The sequence below is a fragment of the Oncorhynchus masou genome, chromosome 12 (assembly GCF_036934945.1).
Source record: "Oncorhynchus masou masou isolate Uvic2021 chromosome 12, UVic_Omas_1.1, whole genome shotgun sequence".
Lineage (NCBI taxonomy): Eukaryota > Metazoa > Chordata > Actinopteri > Salmoniformes > Salmonidae > Oncorhynchus > Oncorhynchus masou.
Genome location: NC_088223.1, coordinates 58,158,829 through 58,168,451, shown reverse-complemented (window position 1 = coordinate 58,168,451; position 9,623 = coordinate 58,158,829). Strand labels below are relative to the sequence as shown.

At 45.7% G+C, this 9,623-nt stretch overlaps 1 protein-coding gene across 2 annotated transcripts in view; it reads right to left on the bottom strand.

Moving 5' to 3' along the window:
* ksr1a (kinase suppressor of ras 1a) overlaps nt 1–9,623 on the bottom strand; it is a 48,929-nt gene continuing 39,306 nt past the window's right edge. The window contains exons 5-20 of one of the 2 annotated variants that reach the window (XM_064981368.1): nt 9,258–9,445; nt 7,750–7,819; nt 7,544–7,627; nt 7,314–7,375; nt 6,834–6,941; nt 6,543–6,707; nt 6,081–6,122; nt 5,628–5,676; nt 5,473–5,530; nt 5,091–5,372; nt 4,743–4,939; nt 4,531–4,627; nt 4,279–4,412; nt 4,015–4,146; nt 3,746–3,881; nt 1–2,982 (exon numbers count right to left, since the gene is read on the bottom strand). In XM_064981368.1, coding sequence (XP_064837440.1) covers nt 2,836–2,982; nt 3,746–3,881; nt 4,015–4,146; nt 4,279–4,412; nt 4,531–4,627; nt 4,743–4,939; nt 5,091–5,372; nt 5,473–5,530; nt 5,628–5,676; nt 6,081–6,122; nt 6,543–6,707; nt 6,834–6,941; nt 7,314–7,375; nt 7,544–7,627; nt 7,750–7,819; nt 9,258–9,445 — 1,951 coding nt within the window. In that variant the 3' untranslated portion in view covers nt 1–2,835. The remainder of the gene's footprint in view (nt 2,983–3,745; nt 3,882–4,014; nt 4,147–4,278; nt 4,413–4,530; nt 4,628–4,742; nt 4,940–5,090; nt 5,373–5,472; nt 5,531–5,627; nt 5,677–6,080; nt 6,123–6,542; nt 6,708–6,833; nt 6,942–7,313; nt 7,376–7,543; nt 7,628–7,749; nt 7,820–9,257; nt 9,446–9,623) is intronic. The other variant, XM_064981369.1, reaches the window with a different exon arrangement.

The following is a 9,623-nucleotide window of genomic DNA, read 5'->3' as shown; positions in this document are numbered from 1 at the left end:
TCAAACAAATTATGACAAGCTTTATTTTTTTTTCAAGGATGAAAACAGAAACTGTGTTCACAGAATGGTAACCACATGCAATACAAAAATATGAATTTTTACATGACATAAAAAACATGAATTGACCCATTCAAAAAGAAATGTACAGTATTTTTACAGTATTTGTACATGAAAAAATATAAAGATATATACATCTGTAATAGGGGAGCAGTACCTATTTCAAAATGCGATGTATTGTACATATAAAATGTTTGTACAAATATTAAAAGTTAATTAGCTGTACATTAAATAATGTATCTACATGTATATCTTACATACCATTGATATCATAAATACATTTACTGCAGTCTTTCACTAAATCAACCCTATATGTTCCAATACAATACACTCACTTACACTCACAAACACACTAATACAAGCAAACCAACTGAAGCTGACCATCACTAACGGAATACACACAAGCACATGTGATCATGTTTAAGGAGTAAATTATACGACACTTTTGTGCCAGGTTCCTGTTCTATTTTTTGGGTGCTGTAAATTAATCTACTATACTACTTGACTTGATATACCTCTCTATAGCGCTCCCAGGCTGAGAGAAGACATCCCTGCTTCTCTGTGGCTCCCTCTTATGCATTTTAATAATCAGGGCACTCGCTTCATTATCAAATACTTTCAGTCCTAAATAACCAACATGATTCCATTCCCAGTGTGTAGTGAGATGAGAGGAAGATCACATTGCATGTTGACACCTCTTAGCTGTGGTTTCAACAGATTCATTCTTCATTTATGCAATGAGCTGTTTTCAAATGTATGGTTTCATAAGATTCTACTCAGACAAGCAACACAGAGACATGAGTCAATTCAATCATGCTCTCGCAACTCCTGAGACCTTTGTCCTTTCAAACTTCATGGAACAAAAACATAAACACTGAAAATTATTACTCAAAATAGGAACCAGCAACTAAAAGTAAAAGTTTGTATCTTATCATTTTTTCTCCTGTTGAAATAATGTGTACAGGTCATGTGCAGGAGGCAGACAGAGGGCAGCACGGTGACCGTGTCGCAGTGCATGTCATCAAAACACTGCAGAGAGCTGAAGGGTAAGAGTCAAGAGGCAGTTGGATTACATCACTCAAGCAGCCCGAAGCTTCAAGACCACAATGAGAAAAGAGGAGGGAGTGAATGCAGTGGTCTATTTAGGATAGGAGTTACAAACATTGTTTTGGTCCAGCAAGTGTCTGGGTTGCATCGTCTGGGAGCCCCCAGTAGGAAGAACCATATCACAGCAGCACAGAGAGGAGGGAGAGTAGGGCAGGATGCAGATGGAGCAGAGCGCAGCAGAGCAGCCGTCAGCTACCGGGCTCATACCAGAGCACACCGGTCAGTCTCAGAACAGACACCACAAGCCAGTTATTCACAAGCCCCAGATAGTCCAAAAAGCAACAGTAGAAAAAAATGAAGGCAATATGTTTTGAGACGAAGGAAGGAAAGTTGAGGGGAGGTAGCGAAGCACTACCCGCGGGCTCCTCAGTCCTGCACCCTTCTCTCCCACACAACCAGACACTACAGTTTAATAGACATGGAAGATCAGGCTGTGGGTTAGTGGAAGCCGTGTCTGTATCAGGCAGAGTCAATGCTTTGATCAATCCTAAAAGTGAAGGATTTCAGGAGCATGCAAGGCAGACCCAGGCTTTGTTTGTTTTGCATTGCTTATATTTCATAGTGACGGCTACAACCTATATTAGGAAGAGAGAAAACAGAGAGAGAGAGAACAAATGAAACATGGAGGTTAGAGGCTGTTAGTGAAAATATAATAACAGGTTAAAATTAAGAGAATGATTTGAGAAGAAGACCGGTGCAGTAGAAGAAACAGGTAAATACTTCAACTTCAACAAGGGCCCAGATTTCTGCACCACAGGAATCTCAAATGAGCCTTCTCATCACAAAAACCTCTTTCAGGATTTACAAGCCCATGCAGTGTCCCAACAGACCATTGCAAACACCATGCAAACTGGTAAGCTCTTCTCTTCCCATTCAAGCTCTGGCATGCTATACATGCTCAATTTGTTGGGGCATCATTACTGATAGTGTTGGCAAAGGACATCTTGTTTGAAAACAAACATAAGACCAGTAGCTAGCTCCACTAGCAGAGAGTTGTTAAATTGGTAGAGGCTGTTACTGGACAAGTAATTCATGTGTAGAGAAGACTCCACCCATGAGCCTTTGAGTGACAGACGTGCAGTATGTAGCGAATGAGGAAGTTACAGAGCGCGAGCAGGAGAGAGATGGCAGGAGATGAGTGAAGGTGCAGAGACAAATCTGGACCAGGTACTGTACACCTAACATATGAGAATAAAGGGGTGGGGAGGTGTATGGGTACAGAGCAGGTCAGGAAAATGTCCAGGAAAGGGAGGGACAATGCTTTTAAACAGAAAAGTGCACTCACAGTCACATCCTGGAGGAGAAAGTTTGGGAAACAGAAGATAAAACAGAAAATTCCCTTAGCGTCACATATAATGGTTAATTTCTAAATGCTTCACCATTAGAAACCACAGTCACTCATATTACAGTGGTCAACGTATCTGTAATGGACCGTCAAGAGGGTATGTGGTTCATGACAATAAACTACGACCAAGAGTCAACTCGGTCATCCCCTGCCTAGTCTCCATCAGTTTGACATCAGTGGCCCTAAAACCACACAGCAATCTGGGGGCCATCCTTTACATGCCTTCAGCTGAACCTCTTTGTTTCATACACAAGTCCATTCCAGATGAGTCAGACCCAGTTAGGGGTCAGAGTGCATGGCAGGGCGGGCAGGCATGTCCTACACCTCTAGGATACGTACTCTGCAGACTTCCAGAAGTGTCCAGGGTGGGACAGTCTCCGGTTGAGTTTGGGCAGCTTCTCCAGCATGTCTGCCAGTTGGGTGAAGGTGGGCCGCTCCCTCAGGTCGTAGGCCCAGCAGGCAGACAGGATTTCCTGCACAGACAGGAAGGATTAACGTCATCACTTCATGCCAACACAATGCAGAGATGTATCCTGTAGTCAGCTTTAATTTCTTCTCTACTCTATCAAGGTCATCCCTTAAAAAGATAGCATTAGCATGAGCAAATACCCTCACTTACCCTGTTAGGATTAAGAAAGATGCAATTCCCCCCCAAAAAGTATGGGCATAGATTTCTGCATGATTACACCACAATGTGATCTGGCACCAGAGCATGTGAGCGGAGATAAGCGTTTGGAAATCCCGCTCATGCTTTCGGGATACGTGTCTTTTCAGATTCCACAATGATTCTTTAGTTGTGGACACTACATCACCACTCCCTCTCTTTAGTTGTGGACACTACATCACCACTCCCTCTCTTTAGTTGTGGACACTACATCACTATACTCCCTCTCTTTAGTTGTGGACACTACATCACTATACTCCCTCTCTTGGTCCTCATCTTTGTAAGTCACCTTGATTTAGCACCTGTGTGTTCTATCAGTTTCTTTATGAAAATATTTAGTGAACTCCATGACAGTAGCTAAAGCAAGGGGCTATAGCAGCACACAAGTAGACTACAAATGCATGCTGGACCGGGCGTGCCCTGAGCTCGTGAATTGAGCGCTACTGGAACGAAATTGGGGCGGGCGAGAAGGCCTACGCTCCAGCCATTGGGAATCTCGCACCGGGCTCCAGTCAAATTGGGCACGCTCCCCTCCAGCTCCGCTCACATAAGTGCTTCCCCCCTCCACTCACCGTGACCTCCTTGCCCAGGTTGATCTCTGCCAGGACCTTCTTGATGCCCTCACCACTCCCCACCTGCCAGATGGTAGCCTCCACAGGCTGGTTGATGATAGGCCAGTCCCTGGCTTGGAGCTCGTACCAAATGGTGCTAAAAGGGGGCAACCAGCAATATGGTCATTCCCCAGAGCCAGTTAACTGTAAAGTGAAGCAGTCTCAAGGAGAAACTATTCTGCTATTAATGATAAAGAAAAGGTACTTCAGAATCTGCTGAGAGAGCGTACCCAAAGGCATAGACGTCTGCAGCGTTGGAGAAGGGCAGGCGGTCCTCGTTGTTTCCAGGGCTCATCCTGCGTACGATCTCTGGCGCCAGGTAACAGATCCAGCCATGTGGAAGCTTCAGCTCGTTGTCTCGCCTGTGAGAGAAAACACACACACGCACATGCACACACACACACAATAAGAAACCACTGTTAGGAGAACACAGACCCACCGAGCATCCACCAGCTGAGATGATATCTGTAGAAACCAATATGCAGAGTCCATACCTCCCCTCCTGAACCACTCCAGAGATCCCAAACAGGCCGAAGTCTGTAATAATCACTTTATTGGTGTCATGAAAGACGTTCTTTGACTTCAAGTCCTTGTGGACAATGCCTTTGGCATGCAGGTAGCCCATTCCCTGCGTGGATTAAAGTAATAAGGACATACAGTAAATATATATTACACATACTGTTTTTGTCAACATTACCCATCTACCTGTACAAATCTGAAAGGACCGAACAAGAGTAGAAGTACACCTTTACAATTTCTTGAGCGATTTGCCTCGTCTTGTTTATATCCAGTGTGTTTTTGGTGTCCCGAACCACAGAGTATAGAGTCCTCCCTTTACAGAAACTGGAGAAAAACATTTGAATTAACAAATGGAACTAAACAAGTAAACAACAGCTATGGTGGACTGAATATGCCAAAGAGATATTCATTTGGGATGTAAGTTAACCCCTCCCCCTACCTGGTGATGATGGCGAGGTGGGGCGGGGCCATGCAGGCCCCCATGAAGAGGACCACGTTCTCGTGACGGGTCTGTCTGTAGTTCATCACCTCCTTCTTAAACAGCTTCAGGTGGTCCTGGTTGTTCCCATCTATCTCCAGCAGCCGGATAGCCACTTCGCCATGCCAACGCCCCTTATGCACCTTGCCCCAACGGCCCTGGAGTGAAGGAGGGAGTGATTTAATGACACTTTCAGAAACAGACATTCAATGGGTTTGAATAGAAAACACTGATAGTTTCATGCATATGTAGCTTGATCATTGAAAATGTTCTCTCCAGTGAAAACAGCGTGTTCTATTGCCCTCTCACCTTCCCAATGAGCTCTCCCAGGTCCAGCTGTTCGAAAGGAATGTCCCACTCCTGCAGGTAGACGCTGGTCTGGCTGGCCTTACGGGAGATGGGGCCTTTCCAGCGACCACCCCGTGAACTGGGCAGGTCATCCAACTCATCACCATCACACTCACCGTCCGAACCACCATTCATCCCACTCCCATCGTCATCGTCATCTTCCTCATCATCATCATCATCCTCCTCCTCCTCTACTGGATCTGGGTCTATCTCAGGTTCAACCTCCTCCTCCTCCTCTTCCTCCTGTAAGATATTCATGCATGCCAATGGTTTTGGTTTTGGGCATGTGTCTGCACATATGTTACAGTTACTTTATATATACACACACACACACAGTTTCTACCTCTCCGCCCTCATCCTCAGCCAGTTCAACGTGCATGTCATCTGCTGGTTCAGTCTCACTGTTGGGACGGGTCAAACCACAGTCACAATGTCAGAGTGTTCTGAGTGTTGCACCATTAAAACACTATTGATAAATGAAAGACAGGCGAGCCTTACACTGTGTCTTGGAGGGCTTCAGAGTGCAAAGTAGTGGAACTGGACACATCTGGGAGAAAATAATACAAATATTCAGTATGCAATAAAACTGCTCTTTGCTCTTATAGCCAAACTTGCATCCCTCATGTAGTTTCTTTGCCCACTTATATTGGCCCCTTGCCTTAGCAATGTGTTGACAACCACAACCACTACAATATGATAAGACATGCAATTCTGAAACTCCCCAGCAGGTGGCACAGAGACCCATCTCCACATGAGATAATGCAGTCTGAATATCACACAGCAAAACACATTGTTCCAAGGCATTCACAAATGCACAACTTGGTCATATAATCCACTAAACCCGTGAGTACATGCAGGAGATAGACAGAGCTGACAGGGTTGGTTGTGGCTAAGGATGTGGGCAGGAGTGAGCACCGCCCAACAGTGTCTGGGACTGTACCGTAAACTCACCAGGGAAGATAAACTGCTGTCTATGCTGAAAGTAGCAGGCAGCTTAGGGAAAAGAGAGGGAAGAACCAACAAGCATGGAGAGGAGAGAAGGACTCTGGGTTAGAGTAGGCATTAAAACAACCCTAGTCACACCCACCCACCCACAGGAGTTCCTCTGTGTTAGTGGTATTAATGAAGAGAGGGAGAGAGAGGGAGGTCGACCACTGCTGCCTGGCCATTCCATTCCAAGTCTAGCATTCACTAAACAGAAAATGTAACTCAGGGAGTCATTCTGTGTAATGAAGAACACAATGCAAGCATGCACCTTGATAGTTGGAGAATGCTGGCTTAACTGTGTGCAGTGGACATGCTTCTGTGATTGTTTATATAGCCGTGTGTATGTATATTCATGTGTGTGTTTGTGTGTGAGAGCGGTGATTGTGTGTATTCATATAAGGGTGTGAGTGACGGTCAGGGACCTACCTGGGAAGTGGAAGCGGTTTTCCCGGTGGATCTTGGGCGAGGGGTTGGGGGGCGGGGTGGCACTGGGAGGGTTCTGGAAGGGGGCAGGGGAGGAGGGTGTGGAGGAGGTGGTGGAGGACGGGTTACTGCTGGAGTCCAACTGGTTCAGCACAGGAGGGTGATCCTGAGAGAAGGAGAACAAATACACACTGATCAGAGTCAATAACACACTTGTCTGTCCTAACAGCATCATGCACATAATTATCATCAAAGCTGTGGTGTAATATCTAAGCAGGTGTGATTGGTTGTACCTTTTGGTGATGGCCTTTGGTAGTGTGCCAAACTGCGGTGCTTCCAAAGGCCGGTCCACAGGGTTGTTGATGTCAGATGGCACAGACTCAGTCCTCCGGATTTTGGTGACTGGTAAGAAGAAATTGGGGTCATAACCCTCATACTTGTTGAATCTATATAGGCCCTTTAATAAACTATGGATGAACATTTAGCAGGTTGACGTTTATTGGGATGAGTCTTGTCCTGGAGGTAGAACTAAGTGATTTTCTGTTGGATGTGTCAGCTGCAAAGTCAAAATTGTCTATATTGTAAAGATTTATGAAAACAAAATTGAGCTTTTTTTGTTCTTAATTTAAGGTTAGAGGTGGGCATTATTGTTATCATTGCAGTTAAGGTTAGGTTTAAAATCAGATTTATTGACCCGTCTGCAGAGCTGCCTCCAGTACAGGAGTCATCCCAATAAATACTAACCTGCGAAAATGTGTGGTGTGGAAGGCTTACTTGGCAGAAAGGAGATTCTGCAGGAGGGAGATTCTTTAGTACACTTATTATGGCACTTTAACCTGCAGACAGGAAACAACCAATCAGAGAACAGCAACAGAAAAACGAATCACCAAAAGAGGATGAAGTTGTATTTTACTGCATTGTACAGACACTCAACCGAACTCCAGAACATCTCAGAGAGCCTCCCCCTCCCTATCCCCCTCTCCATGTCTCCTCACTTCACTCACCTGCAGTGTTTACACTTCACCCCAAACATCATGTTCTTCTGACACACCTGACACGTCTGGGACAGCCACGACTTGGTGGAAAACCTGCACACAGAATCATCAATTGCTTAAACCATCAATAGTGTTTTGCTATATCTACTGCAGATTGAAAGTATATTTCATATTTTCATCATGGCAGTCTGAGGCTTAAAGGTGTAGTCAGCAACCTGTGGGTGACGGCCAGGCCTATGTCTCTCCTCACTGCCTGTGGGGAGCCGCGGCGCAACCCCATGTTATCTGAAGAGAGACAGAGATGTCAAACACTAGGAGTGAAACGTAAACCTGACAGAGGAGGATGTGTCTAAACATTGAGTATTAGCGCAAAAACTGCAAATGTTCTATGAACTTTAGAGGCTAGTATCAAAATGAAATGAGCAGTGCTCAGGGAAATGCTCAATTCTGGTTCTTTTCCCGAACTTCCCAACATTTCCAGAAATCCTGGTTGGAAGACTCCTGGAAGTTCCCAGAATTTTTCAACCCTACCACTTGCTACAGTATGTGCCAAAACCAATGAAAAACATTTACTGTTTATTTACAAGTTAGAACAAATGTAAGTGAGACCTATTGACGTTGTTTCGGTAGGTGAATCCCCTACACATAAATCATTATGGAAAGGTAATGACACAAAAGCACACACACACACACTCACTCACCACACACACTGTCAACACACATACTCACTTGGTCAACATACACACACTCACTCACTCGGTCAAGACCCAACACACTCCCTCAACACCCACTCACTCACTCCCTCACACAACACACACACACACTCACTCAACACACACACTCACACACTCACTCAACACACACACACACTCACTCACTCGCTCAACACACACACTCACTCACTCGCTCAACACACACACACACTCACTCACTCACTCGCTCAACACACACACACTCACTCGCTCAACACACACACACACTCACTCGCTCAACACACACACACACACGCTCAACATACACACTCACTTGCTGAACACACACACTCACTCACTCACTCAACATACACACTCACTCAACATACACACTCACTTGCTGAACACACACACTCGCTCACTCAACATACACACTCACACTCACTCACTCGCTCAACACACACACACCCGCTCGCTCAACACACACACCCGCTCGCTCAACACACACACCCGCTCGCTCAACACACACACCCGCTCAACACACACACACACCCGCTCTCACTCACTCACTCACTCACTCACTCACTCACTCACTCACTCACTCACTCACTCACTCACTCACTCACTCACTCACTCAACACACACACACAATCACTCACTCAGTCAGTCACTCTCAAAGACACAAATTTGTGGGAGTATTAGACTTATCTCTAAGCTGTGAAATGAAGTGGAGGAGTAATGTCATCTATACAAGCGATGGGGTCAGAGAACGCTCCCCCACATCACAGCCTTCAGATGGAACAACCCCAGCAATCTACCGACTGAAACACACACTGCCTCTGAGCCAAACTGGGACGGCTACTGTGGCCCTACAGCCAGTTACTGGAAAATAAATATATTTCTTTACAAAGAGCACACATAGACAAAGGGTCCATTCTAGCAGAGTAGTTCACCATGCACCTACCAATCTACTCAAAGGAAGATTCCTTACATATAGCCTAAGTGGGGAAAGTAGACGTGTGTGAACTCACTCTTGAGGTGGGATGAATGCTCCTCCATCAGGGTAGGGGTGCCAGGTAGGGTGTAGGGGGCAGTGGCGGGGGCAGGGGTTGAAGCCCCGGGAGTGCGGGCAGAGAGGTGGGGGGAACGGGAGGGTGAGTCCTCACAGCCATTCCCATTGATCTGAACGTTGAGGAACAACTTATTCTGCTTTGCACACCTGAGGGGAAAAAAGAACACACTGGGACGTCAGTACAGTGGCCCACTGCTGCCCTCACACCCTCATCTCAACACCCTCAACACTGGATTATTCAATGACAATCCCAAATGGGCCACCATACAGATCACCAAAGACAATCATTTAATGGCTATCCTGTACCAGCCATGTTATGCAAGTG